This window comes from Diplotaxodon limnothrissa, linkage group LG20 (assembly GCF_057381915.1).
Source record: "Diplotaxodon limnothrissa isolate DT_005_m linkage group LG20, D_limnothrissa_male_GT1.1, whole genome shotgun sequence".
Lineage (NCBI taxonomy): Eukaryota > Metazoa > Chordata > Actinopteri > Cichliformes > Cichlidae > Diplotaxodon > Diplotaxodon limnothrissa.
This window is the reverse complement of record NC_140615.1, coordinates 34395720-34414611: the sequence shown is the minus strand read 5'-3', so window position 1 is coordinate 34414611 and position 18892 is coordinate 34395720. Positions and strand designations below refer to the sequence as shown.

At 42.3% G+C, this 18892-nt stretch overlaps 1 protein-coding gene across 1 annotated transcript in view; it reads left to right on the top strand.

The window, feature by feature from the left end:
* The window catches only part of itga5 (integrin, alpha 5 (fibronectin receptor, alpha polypeptide)), a 32538-nt gene that overhangs the window by 934 nt on the left and 12712 nt on the right, over positions 1 to 18892 (top strand). The window contains exons 2-18 of the mRNA XM_085345038.1: positions 8103 to 8233; positions 12037 to 12137; positions 12688 to 12811; positions 12973 to 13034; positions 13132 to 13177; positions 13284 to 13409; positions 13496 to 13540; positions 13779 to 13822; positions 14037 to 14093; positions 14702 to 14754; positions 14842 to 15047; positions 15909 to 16100; positions 16193 to 16238; positions 16508 to 16621; positions 17953 to 18008; positions 18405 to 18562; positions 18753 to 18890. Of these exons, the coding sequence (XP_085201164.1) occupies positions 8103 to 8233; positions 12037 to 12137; positions 12688 to 12811; positions 12973 to 13034; positions 13132 to 13177; positions 13284 to 13409; positions 13496 to 13540; positions 13779 to 13822; positions 14037 to 14093; positions 14702 to 14754; positions 14842 to 15047; positions 15909 to 16100; positions 16193 to 16238; positions 16508 to 16621; positions 17953 to 18008; positions 18405 to 18562; positions 18753 to 18890 (1699 nt within the window). The remainder of the gene's footprint in view (positions 1 to 8102; positions 8234 to 12036; positions 12138 to 12687; positions 12812 to 12972; positions 13035 to 13131; positions 13178 to 13283; positions 13410 to 13495; positions 13541 to 13778; positions 13823 to 14036; positions 14094 to 14701; positions 14755 to 14841; positions 15048 to 15908; positions 16101 to 16192; positions 16239 to 16507; positions 16622 to 17952; positions 18009 to 18404; positions 18563 to 18752; positions 18891 to 18892) is intronic.

Below are 18892 nucleotides of genomic sequence, written 5' to 3'. Positions count from 1 at the left end.
GAAACATTTGAGGTTTATCTGGGCAATTCAAGTTTCCCAGTTGTACGCAAATATTGCGCACAGATTGCACAAATGAAATATTGGAAATATAAAAGACTGAAAGCTTCAGTCTTTTATATTGAGATGAAGATCAAAGATCGGAACATTCGGAAATCTTCCTCAAAGCTTAATCTCATTGTCCCACCAAATTACAAAATTAAGATGACCTTTTAATCCGCCCTTGCCTCGAAACCCCAGAACATGCTACCTCACTGCAACCTTTAGCGATCAAATCTCGGTATTAAATGCTGTGGCTGATTTTGATGCTTCCTGGTTCATCTGGGATGTGATCCCAGTGACTCGTAACATGCAGTGACCGTCTCAGTATTCTTCCCGAGGGGTTTTTGGCATCAGTCACTTTTGGAAGTAAAACTTTGGCAGGCATGGCTGTGACCAGGACTTATACTCCAGTATTCTGTGGGGAATATAAATAAGGGGTGGGGTGGGGGATGCTCTGTCCCAGGATCATATAGTCTTTCTACCAGCTGGAATGCAGGAAAAGATAAGACATAGATTACATTAGTTCCTGACAGTTCTGCATTTGTGTTTGTTTTTTGTGTTGCTGACCATTCACTATATTTTGGTGAGTCCACTCAAACCTGTAATTGCAGTAATCATTAACAAAAGGTTATACAGCTGGAGTCAGGACTTCACTCCAATGTAATCACACTCTCTGGCTGACGATGTGTCTGCTGAACAGTTTCTCAGACCACTGTTCAAGCAGCCAGCATGCAGCGATTTGAGAACGGGCTTTGTGCCGAGTGGGCTGCGAGCATCAGCTTTAGTTTCCCTGTTTCTCCTCCCCACTTCCCTGGACGGCAGACTCTCAGACATGAACAGATTTCCTCCTCTTCTATGGCCCTGACTGTCTCTTTAAACTCCTTCTGCTATTGGTTTTTATTTCCCTGCCTGGGAAGCAGGGGTTTTAGGAGAGCTGTATGATTTAGAATGTGAAGCTTGCATGCACAGAACCCTCTCCCCCTCTCCGGCTTTCCCCTCCTTATTTCCTCCTATGCTGATGTCATTCTGCAGGCTTTTTAATTCACCCATCGCCTAAACCTTCCCCCACTGTCTAGCCTTTCTCCCCATCATAACTCCTAGTCTCATTAAGTATCAGACACTGTAGACGTCATCTTACCGATGACTTAATCTGAACTTTTTTACAGTTGAGTCGCTCTGCTCTTGGAAGCGGACGTGAGACAATGGTTTATATGTCCAGGACAAGGATATTGCTTATTAAATGTAGTTTCCTAAAACACACTGCCCTGTAATTTTCCTCCTGGTGATCTGTGTTCAAAAGGCAGACATCAAATAAAACGAAAGTCTGAGAGAGCACATTTAAAACCATTACTCATCGCTTTATCTGCAAACCACATTCATCTGCCACATTTCATCCACACTTTCTTAGAAGTGTACACATCAAACATTATCAGCAGTGACATGAAATGAGTTCCTATTATCTCTTGTTTTGCCATCACATCATCATCGTCCACAATTTTTGGAGCCATAAGATGTGGGGGAGTATCTGGAACCACTGTGAGGTCAGTTGAGGGTTGCACAAAGAGATTCTTCTTGTCAGGATGAACTGCTGTGAGCCTGGCTCCAACCTTTAGGTAAAATTATTGCTGCTTTTCATCCATGCAGATTGCAGATGTGGATTCAGAGACTGAGACTTTCTCCTATCAATAAAGCTGCTGTCAAGTCAACAAAGAAGTGGGCTGCTTTCACCCAGTTTGATGATCCTTGACAGCTAGTTTATATATGTGGGTCTGCCATGCCCTTTGGCATGACATAATAAAGTTAAATTTAGACATTCGTGGATGGCCCCCCATGGAAGGACGCCTGAGGATAGAACTATGTGTGACAGCTCTTGTCAGAACAGGGCAGGAAGAGCAAGAGGATATATGGTTCCCTGTTGTGTGAGCATGTTTCTCCATGTTGAGTGAAGATGGACATTTCACAGGCTTGCTGTTTTCTGTGTACATCAGTCCCCTTGTGTACCCTCCTCTACATGGACTTTGGAGGGCCTACTCTTTCCTCAACCACTTAATCACAACCACTAACTGACTGCTCTTTCACTTTCTCTGGTGTCTGGCATGGATAAGGGAGTGGATCATACCGAGATAGAAAAGGTTAAAGATCAGGAGCTGTAAACAATAACATACCTTGCCTGGAGTGTATGAGCAGAAGAGACAGGTTGATGTGTTTCAGTGATGTGTTTGGTGATATGGATTAGCTTAGCCCTGTGCCTGTCCTGGTTTGGCCGTGACAAACACATGGCAAGGTCAGCCAGTCCATGTTGGTAACTCTCCTACAGTTTAATCTCTCAAACAGTGTTAGAGTTAAACTAATATTGACACTGGACTGGCTGCTTATGCAGCAGTGTTTTTTCTGTGCCTATGCAGGGGTCGCTCTCCATATATGATCAGTCTTATTTCTGTTATTGTTTTCATTGGTGTCCTGTTCTATAGACCTGGTTCTAAATCAAACCAGTAAGTGTTTGAGCTGCAGCACAGCACAGCTTGTATATTTGGGTTGCCAAGCTTTTCTTCATCCAGGTTCTCGTTGTTACGTGCAGACAAAGGGGCCCTTTGTCTAATGGCAGAATTTGTTTACCATTTTCCACTGGAGGAGCTTTCACTGTGACTCATTTCTTTTTTTTAATTTATTAGCCTTAAAAAGCAGCTTTAATCTTCTGTTGTCAAATGTTGTTTTCACCTACTGGCCAGTAGGTGGGAAATATTCATGCAGGTTTTTGTGAAGTCAGGCGGGAATAGTTAGCGAGGTTACACTGTAGTCTCTTTCTAAGTTTTGCTGTTTTTCTTTTAGTTAAAGATACTTTTTTATACTGAGTCTCTGTGTGTTGCAGTGGAAACAGATGTCAACGTGGATGGTGATGATGGCTTTAAAGGGCCACTGGACCCCACTGTAATGTCTATTCTATTAGCAATGTCCCGAGGATGTCAGGTTTACTTTGGTTTTGGAATGGTCAGGGCTGGCCGGACTGATACTTCAGATTTAATGTCTCACTGCCAGCAAGCCTGGTTTGTTTTACCTTGAATCATGAAATGACTCACTTCTATAGTAATCTGATATGGGCTGTCCTTTATATGGCAATAAGCACATGACGCCATTGTCCTCTTGTGAAATTCAAATTGGAATCAGTTTTATTATTTAGGAATATTTAGGTAACATTTAGCCTTTCTTGCCTATGAATGTGAGCTTCTGTATATGCATGTGTGGGTGCAGCAGGGGTCAGAGGGGTGGAGAGGCAAAGTGCTCCAACAGCTGCAATCCCCCATGTTTAATACAACAGCTTCTCTATTCTGAGGTGAGAGCATTAGACCCCCTGATGTGGCCATTGTGGAGAGGTGTGAACCAGCAGCAGTAAAATCCCTGCAGAGGACTGTGAAAGAGGAAGAGACTGTGATCGTGGTTGGGGATGGGCAACAGTTTGGTATGAGCAAATGCAAAGATGAAAATCTGAGTCATTTTGGATGTTTTTCTTAGTAGCTGGGTGTTTTAAATGTCTTGCTTGCCACTTGTGAAACAACTTGACACATCGACGGTTTTAACAAAACAGCTGATGCTTTCCCCACATTCACTCTAGTGAGTTCAAACTGATTGCTGCTTGTTGAAAAGTTGGAAGGAAAGGCAATGATCGCTGAATGAACTTGTTGTCAAGTTGCTGATCCGCGTAACAGCTCCTGGTTGAGAGCTGTGAAGAGAGTCAGCTGCTGAATAGCATAAAGTATTGAAGCCTTAGCTGTTATTTCTGGTTGTGACATCTGCTTGGATGCGCACACATTTTGCCTGTGTGACAATAAACAACATTATTTGGCTACCTTAGCTAGCAGTGCCTCAATTTCCAGGCCACCTGTTGCCCGGCTATATTATCCTTCTGAGGATACAGAGGAAATGGTTTTGCTGTGATATGGGATCAGATCCTTGAGAGACTGGGCTGTTTATCTTATCATCACTGGTGGGTGCTTTTTCAGATCTTAATGACTTCTTTTCAAGTCAGTGCTGGGATCTGGAAATGTCTGTAAATTGTTAAAAAAAAAAGGACATAACTTGCTCTAGGCTTTTAGAGCTACATATAGATCTGTTCCCCGTCCTGCAACTTACAGTAACATCTGACTGTTAAGAAAAAGGTGGCCTCTGCTCAGCGTAGTAGACTCACTGTAGTCAGCACGCGCCAACCAAACACTGCTACTCTCATCATATTCAGGCTCCTGGACAGCAGCACTGACAACATGTGTGTATGTGGTGTGTGTGTGACTAGACGAGCGTCCATATGGCAGCTGTAAGGACTCAAACAGCTTCTGTCTGGCCTTGACTTTGAGAGTACTATCCTATTTGTATGGGTCCATGTGATCTGCAATAAATCATCAGACACTACTGCCTCTCATTTCTGTCATTCAGCTGATCTCACTTCTCAAGTGTCAGTCACGCTACAGTTGGAAATCATTCAGCTTTTCTTATACGTGTTCCACATTTGAACTTGATTTCGAAATTTTGTCTCTGCTCCCACTGATCCAGGTTTCATTCAAACTGTTCATGAGAGGGACGTTTAAATCTCTTTTTTTCACTGAAGGAATGAGAGCAGCGAAGGTCATGAGCTGTCTCTGGCTTAGATCAGATCACTGCATATGAGATCCTTTTTCTGATATGGAACCACTCCAGTGTTTAACCATATCCTAATAGGTTAGTGCAAACTCTGGGGCACACGTGTTTTACTTAGGTGTTGCTAAGGTTCAAGGGACGCTGGTTCTTTTCTCCGGCCCTCTTTGTGCACAAGAACCGTAGCATTTGTTGAGCCGTGTTTATGACTGCAGATGGTGACTGCAGCCGGCACTGGAGGCTTAAAATGTGATTGTAATTTTTCCCTTTTCGAGCTTAAATCTTTTTTTTTTTTTTTTTTTAATAGTGTTCAAGTGACATCAGCCTTGCAGCTGGGTGGAAGACAATTAAATGTGGAATGGGGGGAAAAAATGCTGTGCTGAACAGGAGGGGGGTAACAGAGGAATTTGACTGCTGACAACTTCCCTCTGTAACCTCATCATAAAGCGTATTAGTTACGGCTACGCACTGTTGTGTCACATCAGCAAGTTCCAGCACTCTGTATCACCCTTAATTTCTCAACCCCACATAAAATAGTGGTTACAGTCTGGCAATTATGGCGTGGTGAAATGTTTTTTTGTCGAATGTCCCCTGATTTCTGACCTTCTAATGAGACAAACCCAGTACTTGGTTACAGTGAAGCTGTTGTTTACACATTCCTTACTTGCAGCCTAAATCGTTTAAACTAGTTTAATTAATGCTTAATTGTCAGCTGGGTGGTGCGCATCATTAGTGGCTGCTGTAAGGCAGTTGGTGGGACATGAAGAAGCCGCTAATGCTTTTCATCTGCCCTGACTTTCCCATTAAAACATTGCTCAAATCTCTTTGTGTGCTGTGAAATTGGCTTGCCATTTGTTCATAGCAGCATGACCAAATGAGCAGACCGATCGGTTTGAGATGATCACATTTGACCTTTTTATTGCCTGTCAGATGGATACTGTACTGCTGTTTTCACGGCACTACAGGAATTATTTGCCTAGTCTCCACTTTAGCCATTGAAGCATTAATACAGCCCATCTCAGGAGTATCTCTGTCCTGAACAGCTGAGAAATCTTGTGCCTGCCTCTAATTACGTGTCTTTTCATGCCCCTACTTTTACCAAGGAATTTGATGAGTCGCACTCAGCAGACTGACGTTTGAGCCTCATTAAATGCTAATTATGCAAAAGCTCTTTCTTTTGAGCATGCAGCTATAAGATAAGGGTGGGGAAATGCCAACGAGAAGTTGACAGATCATCCAAAGATAAAGACCCATTAAATGCTAATTCTTCCTGCTTTACAGTGCAGAACTTTGTGTGTGTGCGCGTCTTTGCACATCTGCATGTATCAGTGTAAAGTAGTCAAAAAAACTGCCTTCAACTGCCAGCTTGCTGATTAAAGCATGATGTGCTTGTTTGGTTATTTCCTGATTTTTTTTTTCTCCTCTCTTTGAAAAGCTGCCATGGCCAACTGTGGCTGGACTCTGTTCAGATCTGATTCAACAAAAGATGCTGGAGCTTTGTTTCCTCTGCCTTGTTATTGTGTACATGTTCCTCCAGCTGTGTCATTTATTGCATGCATGTGCTTGCAGATTAATTCTTAAATTATTTTGCCAAAAAATAATTTGCTCATCCTGGTTGTCCGAGAGCATTTGGCTGAAACAAAGGAAACTGTGCTCAATGAACTTTTCTCGCATAGGTTTGGAGGACTTGTAAGAGGCACACATGAAGTGTGTGGTCTGCTGGTGAGAAACTTCTGCTACTTCTAAACTCAGATCTGAATTTAAAGATAGCAAAAGCAAGCTCTCCATCTGTCTTATTGTGAGAATTCAGAACTAGGAAATCCTGCTGTGATTTACAATACCGAACATGCAGGTCTTTGCTGCTTTACTGGGATATCCCTGAGTCTGCATATACAATAAAAAAATAAAAGGGTGGGGGGACACAGGTTCTTCCTCTCCAAATTGAATTGGTTTGCTTCTTCGTTCCTCTTCCAACGGGAGTTTCTGCTCTGGATTTGGAACTGGCATTGCACATTCTTATGAGGTACAGGCTACAGTAACAGTGTGACCGTGACCTTCTCTTTGTTCTCCCACATTTGTGTTTTCATAACCATAGATGCTGAGAGGATTTCAAAGCTTTGTGCTGACCATCAGTAGACCCTGCCCCATCGCTGTTAGAGGTTTTTTCTCTGTGGTTTTCTGCATCTTAGCATCTACAGTCATGTTCCAGGAGGATTAATTACAGTGGATTACACCATCCTTGGAATATTCCACCGTTTAACTGCTGTTTGACTCATACTGATTCTCCTGTCTTTTTCTGGACCCTACTGAGTAGTTACCCTTCGGGCCATGATACTAAGTTTAGCCCCAATGTAAACCTTCATGCACTATTGGTAGATCTAGGGCAGGAAAGGGTGTATTCTTCCTGTTTTTAAGCTCCCTGGACACTGTCTGGTCTCATTGGTCCCATACCTCCTCTACCCACATCAATCCCAAATACGTCTGTGATGCTTGTCAGGTCAAGTGGCTCAGGAATGAGGTAATGGCTAAACCCTTAGGCACATTATCTAGCCCCCCCCCCAAATCTTGCCTAAGGCTTGATTGTCTCAATTTACATAGCACCCCCTTACTGCTTTTATTCTTTTATTTCTGTTTGGAACTCACCTATAACCTCACTATTCTTTCCGTGTCTACTGGTTGTGCCTCTTCATGGGTGACTTGCCTTTCTGTAGTTGTACAGTGTAGCTCCAAGGACACTGATGTTTAGTATCACAGCTGTAGAAACAAGAGAGTGACTCTACTTAGCCTGTCTGCTTTTTTGTTTTCCTTGTGAATCTGGCCCACAGGGGAGCGTGTGTGACCATGCAATTGTTTCCCCTTGTATGTGTCTTACTGTAAACAAAGGGAGTGAATGTGCCTGTCAACATTGCTGCAGCTTGCAGTGGTTGTAGGGGATTATGTAAAACAGTGCTGCACCTTGTTAGGATGTTTAAAAAAACGTGCGCCGGATCATGCTTAAAGCTGTTCAGGTGGGAGGTCTGGAATGCAGTTTTTAATTGAAGTCAGGCTGGAGATGTTTTCACACATGAACTCCCAAAAATGTTGGAAAAAATTAGGTTGGGACAGTGTCCGAAAGTTTTCCTTTCTCACATGTAGCTCACAGCAGGAGATGGCTGGCATTTAGCTGTGTTGGAAATATTCTCTTTACTTTAGGTTTGACACCTTAACCTAAAGCAAAGTACCCATGCTGTTCTCATATCGGTGCAACTTCAAATAACAGAAACATTGTATCTGTGTGGTACATTTGCACTCTCACATGCACCTCTGATTGATTAAAAAAGGGTGTAGCATATGTGTGAAATGACTTTTGAGCTACAAACCGTGGTTTGATTAAAAAAATGTACGTTTAAAAATGCTTGGTTATCTGTTAGTCACCCACCCTGTCTGTCTTTTCTTTGCAGTGCAAGTGTGCTGGTTGGAGCCCCCAAGGCTAGAACAAAGCAGTTCAACGTTACAGAGGGAGGGTCTGTATTCTACTGTCCATGGAGCTCCAGCCAAACCGACTGCCACGCCATCAAATTTGACCTTGAAGGTAAGTCTTATGACTGATATTTACACTCTGGGCTTCATTAGCGCCAAAGAAGTTTTATGCTCTTTTCTAGCTTTGCAATTCAAAAGAAATCCTTCTCCACGGGGCCTTGATGCTGCAAATCAGTTCATCCACTCTCTGAAACAAACAATTTTCTTCTGCCTTCTCCCTCCCTTTATGTCAAATTTCTTCTGTTCAACCATGAGGTTTGATCAGAAGATGTGCTGTGTTTTCAGGCTCAAAGCTGGAGCTGTTTCTCACTGACATAATGCAGAGTTAGAAATGAAAGAAAAAAAGGAGCTTTTTACTTCATAGAAGGTTATTTGCACAATCCTGCCTGTTATCTGTGCAATGCAACTACACTCTCTTTTTCCTTTAACCTGTTTGTTGGGACATATTGTTTGCTCTTAAACTATTCAGTATTGTTGTTTCTCTGCCCATTTTTTGGAGGCAATCAGAGCATTTTCTTTCTGTAAAAGGAATCATTGTTTTACTCCATTGAGTGGTTGTTGGCTACATTAGTTCCTGGACTTTGGGTGTTCCTTTTTTCCTGTTTGTCTTCTCTTCAGGGATAAAAAGATAATGAGGTGTCAAAGAGTTCTTGAAGGGTACTACTTCCTTCCTCCAGATCATGTTCGTGTTGCCTGGCCTCGGGAGGTATACGGAGATAAGCAACCAATAAACAAATAGGTCGGACAAAGAAATATCCTGTTTGTATGACAGGTGAGGTAGACACTACTGGTCTTAACAAAGAGGCTCCAGTTGAGTCAAAATCAAGTAAAGTGGTTTAGAAGAACACGAGGAAGCGTGTGAGGTTGTCTTAAGAGTGGATTCATGTTTCAGTATGTTGACAGAGTGCCCACAAGCCCTGTTTTGCACAATGGATCCACGGCGAAGTGAAGAATGAGCAGGTCAAATTATAAATGATGTAGCAAAGACATACTCCTATACAAACACACAAACAGTATGACTCATACATGTAGGAGGATCCCATCACTTCTGGCTTCTTTCCTGGGAAATCCAACTTAAATTTATTCTCCCTAATTGACAAAGTGGAGAAATATTCCACTGCATGTTTCACAAGCCCCTTTCCCCCCTATTGGACGCCACTGCTTGGTACCCTTTGCTCCACTATTTTAGCACTGCTTTTCTTGCAACATAAAGTGTGTCGTGCAGCCATGGATGCTGACTAAAGGCCACGCGGAGTGATATCATGCACATTCAATGAGCCCTCACGGTCAAGGTTAGTCTCCTGGGCTGCCAGAGTCCTTCATATTTTGAAAATGCTTTGAAAGAGCAGATTAGAGTGCCAGTGCCAGCTCTCACATCTGGATCAGAGTAAAACTGCAGTGCTGTGGAGGAACGCTTAGTCCATGAACATCTGCATGCAAATATGGCTATGACAAGCAGCTGTTACATGAATGACATTTACTGCTGCAATTCATTTACTGCAGCTTTGCCTGTATTTTCTTTGCCAATCATGATAGTAAAGACTAGTGCAATAAAAAAAGACATTTAGTGATTTTTTTTTCTTTTCCCCCAATTTATTCAGTATGAATAATAAAGAAAATGGCTCTAGAGTGTCTTGTATATTCTTGAAACAAAGTGGTGTCAGAGGTCGCCTGTTTCTTGGTGTTTTTGAGCTCTGACCCAGAGGCCACAGAACCTCTTAATTAGCCTAACTAATTGGGTCAAAGTGGCCAGAGACTCCCTCCTATCCACATCCTCTGCCACTGAGATAAGAGCCTGTCTATTTGAGAGGACACATACAGGATGGGAGGCAGGGAACGAGAGAAAAGAGGAAAGGCCAAGAAACCAGAGACCAGCTCTCTTCTGTCCCCCTCTCGTCTCCTGCTGTCAGTACTCCCACAGGGGCAGCTGATGTGATGAGTGAATTTGGCCATTTGTCTTCTACCTCACTGACACACAGCAAAACACATACACACTTAAAACGAGAGGGTCTGACCACACTAATGGCTCTCCACTCACCCACAGTTCAAAGTAGACAGTGAGTCTGTATGCACTCCAGACCTTCACTGCCCCTCTGCTCCCTGGAGAGACTGGCACCACATCACATCAGCACACCGTGCTATCAAGCCTCCCAGGGGGACTTTGGTCGGATCACATCTTGTTGTGGGTCCTTCTCTGGATTTCCCTTTATCTCCCCTGTGAATCTCCTCTATTTTCATCTTAAAGGAATTCCACATGATTACAGCTGGCTGCCTTCCGTCGCCTCACAGACAACAAAAAGAGCTTTTCATCATTCATTATAGTGACACAGAGCCATGGCTACCACATAAAGACTTTGCTAACCTTGTTTGGGTCCTTACTATGAGGTGCTTCCTTTCTGTCACCCTGCAAGATAACCTGAGCATAGTTAGACAGTATGAATTACAAGACCACCTTTTTGAATGCTACTCTTGGTTATCTTGGGAAGTTAACGCAAACCAACACAGATGTTGGTCAGTCTTAAACTTCACCTGGCCGATTAGCATTTGCCTTGACCAAACAAACCCTTCTGTTATGAAAATGTTAAAAAAAAAAACATACCATGCAGCTAAGGCAGATTAGTTAAAGCAACAAGGAGCTGTTTGAAGTACTGGTTGGGGTTTTGCCCATGCAGCAAAAGCACTTCTTATCACTCTTTTGAACACTTGAATCATAGCAGCCTGCTGCTCGCCCATGATGAATACTGTTAGCACGAAAGCCCCAGAGATGGAGATTAAACAGAAATATATTTGGGTTATTATAAAACTATATTCTCTCTGCTTACTGCTTGGGTGATGGGAGGCATCACTCCCTGGAAACAGATGGGAGAAGGGGCTGTGCAGTTGAGGAGCCTTGTGGTGAGATAGTGAAAGAAAAATGAATAGGAAAATAGTGATAATGTTGAAACTGACAACAGAGAAGGGGAGAGTGAAGTGGGTGCCTAAATAGAGATGAGTGAGAAGCTGCTGTGAGGAAGTGAGGCCAGAGTGTGTTTTCCTTGGACCCCAGCCCCTTTGCTGTTTCCACAAAGACATGGTGCAGGCCTTCATCCTCAGCTCCAGGCTGCCTAGTTGGCTTGAAAGAAAGACTAGAGGAAGACAGGCATGGACAGAGTGAATATAATACACAATTCCTTCCTCACATCCACATGGGTCTTGATCTTTCCCGGTATCTCCCAGTTCTGTCTGACAGACACTAGCTCTGTTCTTTAGAAAGACACCTGTGGTTGCAGAAGTCTGAGTGAATGGGGATTATGAGTGAAGGACTCGTGGAATGGCTGATCTTATACGCACTTCCCCTTACAGATGTCAGCTCCTACACTCATATGAGCGGTATGTGTCTTCCTTGCATAATCAATTAGTTCAGATTTCGTTCTTTATTGCAGCACAGATGTAGCATCTGTTTTCCAATAAAGTTGTGTTTAAACTGGACTCCCCAGACCATCTGTCGCATCACCTGCTGCTGTCAGAGCACTAAAGTGGGAGATCAGTGATACTGTCCAGGTGGTCAAACAGGGCAAAGGGTCAGCAGGGTTAAGCCACACCAGTCCAGTCCAAACCTGGCAAAAGCTAACACAACTACTATCTGTAGAACAGTGGCCTAGTAGGAAATAACATTCTTTTCAAGTCTAACCATCTCTGTATGAAGAAAGTGTAACATAATGCATGTTGTCTGCCAGTTTTTACAGATGTTTCCAAGAATCTGGAAGGGAGGGGCAGGCAGCGTTATGATGCTTGAGGTCCAGCTGAAGGAATGCATGTGTTATCATGCTGCTATAACTCAAATTCTTTTCTCTCTCTCTTCCTTTATTTCCCCAGGGGATCGCAATGTCTTGCTCAATGACACAAATTACCAAGCTGATTTCAAATCCCACCAATGGTTTGGTGCCACTGTCCGGTCTCATGGTGACACAATTCTGGTAAGGTAGCCTTCAAAGAGATGCATTTAAAATGATAGAATCTTCCTTAAGGGATGAAAACCTCAGCTGTTGCTTTCTGCTGTTAAGATCAGGAATTTCAGACTAGCCTGATATACGACTGTGAGAAACTTTTTACTTGAGTGATGACTCACTCTCTTGGCTGGGTGATTGCACATATCCTGTGTTAGTTAGAAGTTAGGAGAAGTGGCTAGATTATTGCCCATTAAGTTGTTGTCATTCAGGTCCACTTTTCACCCCTAGTCTCAACTCACTGTACTCACAGCCACACACATACACCATGTGACATCAAAGTTTAGCTGCCTGTTGTTTGGTCTGATTGTACGGCTTGTGACCTGGGTTGAGTTACATGGTTACCCCCACACAAGACACTCCACTGACCTCAGCTTGAGACCCATTCTGAGTTCAACGGGGGGGGGGGGGGGGTTCACAACTGGAAAAACATCTCCCACCTAATGGCTCACCCTGTTCATCAACACACTGTTAATCCTCCACTTTTCTTACTTGTCATTCCCACTCCTGTGAACTGCAGGCTTGTGCCCCACTTTACTCATGGAGAACTAAGGAGGATATTCCCCATTCTGATGCTACAGGAAGCTGCTACCTCTCTGTCGAAAACTTCACCAACTTTGTGGAGTATGCTCCTTGTCGTACAGGTAATCATCACCTCTCTTCAAATCTTATCGGCATGGATGCTTTAATATATCAGGATAACACCAATGGTTGTTTCCTGGATGGTTTCTGGATATCATTTGTTGATGCTTCACTTATTCTGACAGTAAGTCCTTCATGATACACCGCTCCTTTTGTCCTTCAGAAATCAGTGGTCCATCAGGACAAGGTTACTGCCAGGGAGGATTCAGTGCCGAATTTACAAAGGTAAATGTACATTTTCTGTCAGTGAACCAACACGGGTTTCTTGAATAGTTGTATTTTTTCCCACTGAGGTAATTCACAGGTGTTATTTTTCTTTTAGGATGGCAAAGTGGTGCTGGGAGGACCAGGCAGCTATTTCTGGCAAGGTATGTAGGACCTGCATCAATCAAAAGTCAAAAACAAAAAACACACACAGAAATCTCAGTATGTCCTTCCAAGTTTCTTTCTTATCATTATCTTATCGTATTTTAGGTCAAGTGATCTCTGCAGCTAAGGAGGACATTATCAGAGCATACTATCCAGGCTATTTTATTCAGGCGGTGAGTGGCCAGATCCAGACCAAACAGGCCCATTCTTTGAAAGATGACAGCTATCAAGGTAAGCTAATTAAAACTTTATAAATTTTGCTAAATCACATGTCGTCATGTACCTGCCACGAAAGCTAATTTTTCTGTTTCCTACAGGCTACTCTGTTGCAGCTGGGGAATTTAGTGGTGATGGGGTAGAAGGTAAGTCAACAAATCAGGTAGCAGACACTGCCAGCATTAGGTGAGGTTGACAAATAGTGAAACACTTAAAGACATTTACAGAGCAACATGAATGTTATAGTTGTAGTAAGATAAACATAAATCATTTACAATATTTTACATAATTATTGAGCTGGAAATGTCTTTAGTAAATTCTGTTATCCTCTGACTGGGCTTTAACCGTATTTTTCCCACTTTAAATCTTTGCTTTGTCTCACAGATTTTGTTGCTGGGGTTCCAAAAGGACACATGCTTTATGGTTCGGTAAGATCGCTTAATCATCACTCTCATTTTGGCTTTCATTTAAGCGCTTTTAGAATGGGAAGCCTGGGATTTATACTTGGGAATGATACAAGAAAGAAAACAACTTTAGCGATATTGTCACAGTGGGGATTATTTTTGCAGTGAATTCCTTTCCATGGATCGTGCTTATATTAGACCCTATAAAAGTTCCCCATATGTGCTTGCTGTGTTGCAGGTGTCTATTCTGAACGGTACAGATCTGACAAACATGACTGAGTACACTGGAGAGCAGGTGAGTCCAAAAACTCCCACCTGAGCCAACTACAGAAAGTTCTGTAATGCTCCACTTCCTCTGTGTTTTTATTGCTCAGCTCCCCATGAGAGCTCTTAATTTGCTGATTCATAGTAAGCATAAATAATTTCCTCTACTGCAAACCACAATAGAGACAAAAATCTAGCAAACACAATACTGCAAATCTCAGTTCTTGGGGGGGAAAGTGCAGTCGCAATTTGTGCAAATGGTTCTAGGAATAGAAAAGCAATCAACTTATTTCAACACTGGTGATTGACTCAGCTGAACAAATATAATCACAAGCGAATTTGCATACACTACGGCGAGACTGCTTTTGCAGTGCTTTGTAGACTGAAAATCGTGACAGAAACTGAACGAGAAATGGAACCGACAGGCCTTCACTGGACCCAACCTGTAAAACCCATCAAGCCTTTGTGATTTCTTGAGTCTTTATGATTTTTTTTTGTTCTAGTAACAGAGAAAACACGCCTGAAGTTTAGTTTAACAGTGTGAGGGTTTGGGATTTTGGACTGCTTAAATTGTAATCATGTCTTCTGTTGATGTGATGTTTAAAGTCATGGAAACACCTTTTCTTTTTTTTTTAATAGATGGGCTCATATTTTGGGTATGCAGTGGCCACAACTGACATTAACAGTGATGGGTGAGTAGTAGCTGTCTGTCTTTCTTTATTTTATTTTTCAGTGCATCTTTTTTTTTCTTTTTTGTGATGTTCCTGTTTTGTCTGCAGGATGGTTGACCTGCTGGTGGGAGCTCCCATGCTCATGGTCCGAAGCTCTCATGGACGCCTGGAAGAGATGGGCCAAGTCTACGTTTATCTCCAGCGTAGCCCCTTGAAACTAGAGTCCCGCCTACCTCTAACAGGCACTCAGGTGTTTGGGAGATTTGGCAGCACCATTGCACCCTTGGGAGATCTGAACTTGGATGGTTTCAATGGTAAGAATAGGGAATTATAATATGGTAGGACAGAAATTGGTAATGTGGGGAAATGATATATAAGGCGACAATTTAAAAGAAAGAAATTTAGTAACAATCTATTATGATGCTACTTTTTTCTCATTACACTTTGAGAATGCTTGTATGCTTTGTTATAATATCGAAGATTACGCTATAACACAATGACGCTCTGTAGAAATGTGCTTGCTTGAACCACTTATGGTCTCTAAAGAATGAAGCCGAATAGCTTTGGTGACTTCAACAATATTTATAGCCTACAATACATTTCACTTTATGAATGAACCAAACTAGAAGACTAATAATGCTAAACCTAAAGACTGTTATGGATGGTAACTAAGTGTTTAGCTTAAAAGATAAAACAGTTATTGGTTATGAACTTTAAGTGTTGCTGCTTATGTCACAATGTAAGGCATATAGTCAATAAATGATATAGTATATACAATGATGAGTATGTTAAGTGATCTTGGTATAAGAGGATGAACATGAGAGCTTATCAGCTAGGATTCAGTTTTAGCTTTAATCACAGAAATGGACCGGAAGTTTCATTCCTACATAACTGGGGATTATGTAGATCACACAGAGCATCATCACATAGGTTGACTTCTAAATACCCCTGTGTCCTTATGTCAAAGAAAAAAAGTTTTGCTTCTTTGTGCAATTTCAAAACATTAGCAACACTTTGTAGAGCAAGGAAACCTACATACTGTAGGCTATTTAAGTAAATCATGCATATTAATTTTGTAGTGAAAAACAGCTGAAACTGTAAATAAAGTGCTCTGGGATTTTAGTTTCTTTCTCTAAATCTCAACGGTAATATAAGTTAATTTTTCCCCCTGCAAGATGTGGCTATCAGCTGTCCATTTGGAGGAGAAGATCAGCAGGGACTGGTTTATATTTACAATGGATACTCAGAAGGACTCAGACAAAAGCCATCTCAGGTGATTAGGGGGCAGTGGGCTGCAGGGACTATTCCTGCTAGCTTTGGATTTGCTCTCAGAGGTGCTAAGGACCTGGACATGAACGGATACCCAGGTAAGTGAGGATGAAATTTGTAATGAGCATCATTAACGGTTTATTTATTTATTTTTTGTGTGTGTTTAATTTATCTTTCTTAATTTCCTCAGATCTCATTGTTGGAGCTTTTGGTATTAATAAGGCTATTCTATATAGGTATGTTTTATTTTTATGTATGTTTTTGCTTGATCGAAAAGTCAAATTCCAAAATTAAGTCTGGGGGAAAAAGCATGGCTGTGTTCGTCTGCCTGGTGTGCCAAGATAAATGTTTGGTCACTCTACAGATATAGTGTAAGAACAAAACAAAAGGAAAGACATAGAAATAGAGTTTCCAAAATCTGAAGCTAATCTATGAAGCACTTAAAGTGGAAACTGTAATATCTGATGACTGTGTCTTCAATCAGCATTCTTGTTGTTGCCTACAGATCCCGGCCGATAGTCAACACCAGTGCCTCGCTGACAGTTTCCCCCACCATGATTAATCCTGAGGAGAAGAACTGCATTCTCACCACTGGAAACTCCAGCATTCCCGTTTCCTGGTGAGTATTCAGACGGTCCAGAATTACAGAACACTCTGTTTCCTGCAGCTCTTCACTTTTGGTATTTATTTGACCCAACTGCAGAGACATGGGCTTCCCCATTTCCCCCATGCATAAACATTTCTATCATAATAGGAAGTTTTGATAAAGAATATCCTTTACACAGTGATGGTATTCTGAGGACTGCTCTTATCTGACCTATTTTCAGAGTGTCTTCATATAACACACTTTATTTTGTGGAGTGGAGAGAGAAAAAAAGTTGAATAGAAGCATTGTTTGCAGTTTTCAGCCTGATCTAACTGTGCAAAGTATCCAGCTCCAAAAAAAAAGAAAAACCCTAGAGGAAGGAGACCACGGTAGCTTGCTGCTCGACACGGTTGACACTGTGCTCCTGTTTCAGCTTCCCCCCCTTCTCTACATGCTGATCCATAAAGGAAACTGTTGTATACACATATGTCTTGATTGTGCTACGTTGCCTGGTGATGGGGAGATTTTGGTGATCGGGGGGAGGAGAGCAGAGGAAATAATGGGAGGGGAGGGGCTGGAAGGTTTTTGCAGTTGCTTTGAATGAGATATTGTTTGGTGGTGGAACACAGCTGGGAAACATCAGGACACGTAGACTCCCGTGAGCGTGCGCACACAGTTGTGCCGAAAAGGGCAGACACAGGAGCATTCATATGAAGTTACTGCTACTCTTCAAAAGGAGGCTTTGCACTTTCTCTGTCTTTTGCTCTCATTTTTCACCTCTCTTCCTGTTACTTTGCTTTTTTTCGGTAAAGCCCATCCATCTTTCTTTTCTCTTTTGCATTATTTTTTTTTCTGTGACTCTTTCAAGGGGTTACTAGTGATAGGGGTTGGGGGTTTTGGGGTTGCAGACTTGGACAGCGGCGGCATGTTGTGTGGCTGATGTCATGGGAGAGAGCTACAGGCTTATATAGACAGCCACTCACTGGTCAGCACTGAAACCTGAGTCGTTGCTCAATTTCACCCTTCTTAACTCTGCTATTTCTTTGTGTGTGGGGAGGGCTGCGGGTGGAAAGCGGAGACACACTGATTTATCAGCCTGGCCGGCAAAAGTAGTTTTATGCCAGCCTATCTCCAAACATGTGTGGTTTTTGTCATAATATTCACTGAAAGCTCAGTGTGCTCCACGCCTTGTAATGTGAACCATGTAATGAGCTGACACACACAAAAAAAGTCACCCATGAGAAAAGGCGAGAGAACAAGGGAGGGCATCTGAGGTGTCTTATGTGTACAGTATTTACACAGAGTCTCTGCCATTAATGGATATGCTTCTCTCATCATGTCCTTGTCCTTTCTTCCCAAAACAGTGTCAACCTGAGTTTCTGCATATCTGCTGATGGGAAACACCTTCCAAAGAACTTAGGTGAGCCAATTTTCCACATCTGCATTTTATTACAAACGGTCAAATAGCCACCAGTGGTAATGTTTTAAATCCATAACAGTCTGTAGGTTAAAGTGTTTTGGCAGCTAATGCAGATTTTCAGACTTTGTTATGACAAAAAGGGAGTGCAGCATGCCAAATGTCCTTTGTGATCCACCTTGAGTGATCTAACCTCTTCTGTCCTCAACATTTTTCCTCGTTACCTCTTAGTTATCATCTCTTATTAGTCCCCCTCAGTACACAACAGCTCTATGTGCCATTGACTATGTTGTGTGTATTTCAGAGTATTTACGGAGGTCCTTTTCAGACCTGTCACTTTGTGACTCTAGAACATTCATCACACCATGAATGGTCATTTGTGTGTGTTATGCGTTCCAGATTTCCAGGTGGAGGTGCAGCTTGATAGTCATAAGCACAAGCAGAAAGGTGCAGTGAAGAGGGCTCTGTTCTTGGATTCCCAGCAGCCTTTGCTCCCGATGACTGTGAGGCTGAACCACGGAGAGCGAGTGTGCCAGCATAAAAGAATCTACCTAAGAGTAAGTCCTCTCTTTCTCTAACAAAAAATGACATTTAAGCCTGTGCAATGCTTAGAATCATTATTGAAAAACTGCATATAAGTGAAGTGTAACTAATAGCTGTAGTCATTTTATAGTTGTGTTTCTGTGTCACTTTTGAACAGCCAAATTGCACGGTGGTATGACACAAAATGTGTTTTTCTCACTGTAGGATGAGAAGGAGTTCAGAGATAAACTCTCCTCTATTTATGTGGCCTTGAACTTCAGCTTGGACCCAAAAGCTGCAGCTGACTCCCACGGCCTGCGGCCCATCCTCAACTATCAGACCACACACGTAATTGAGCAAAAGGT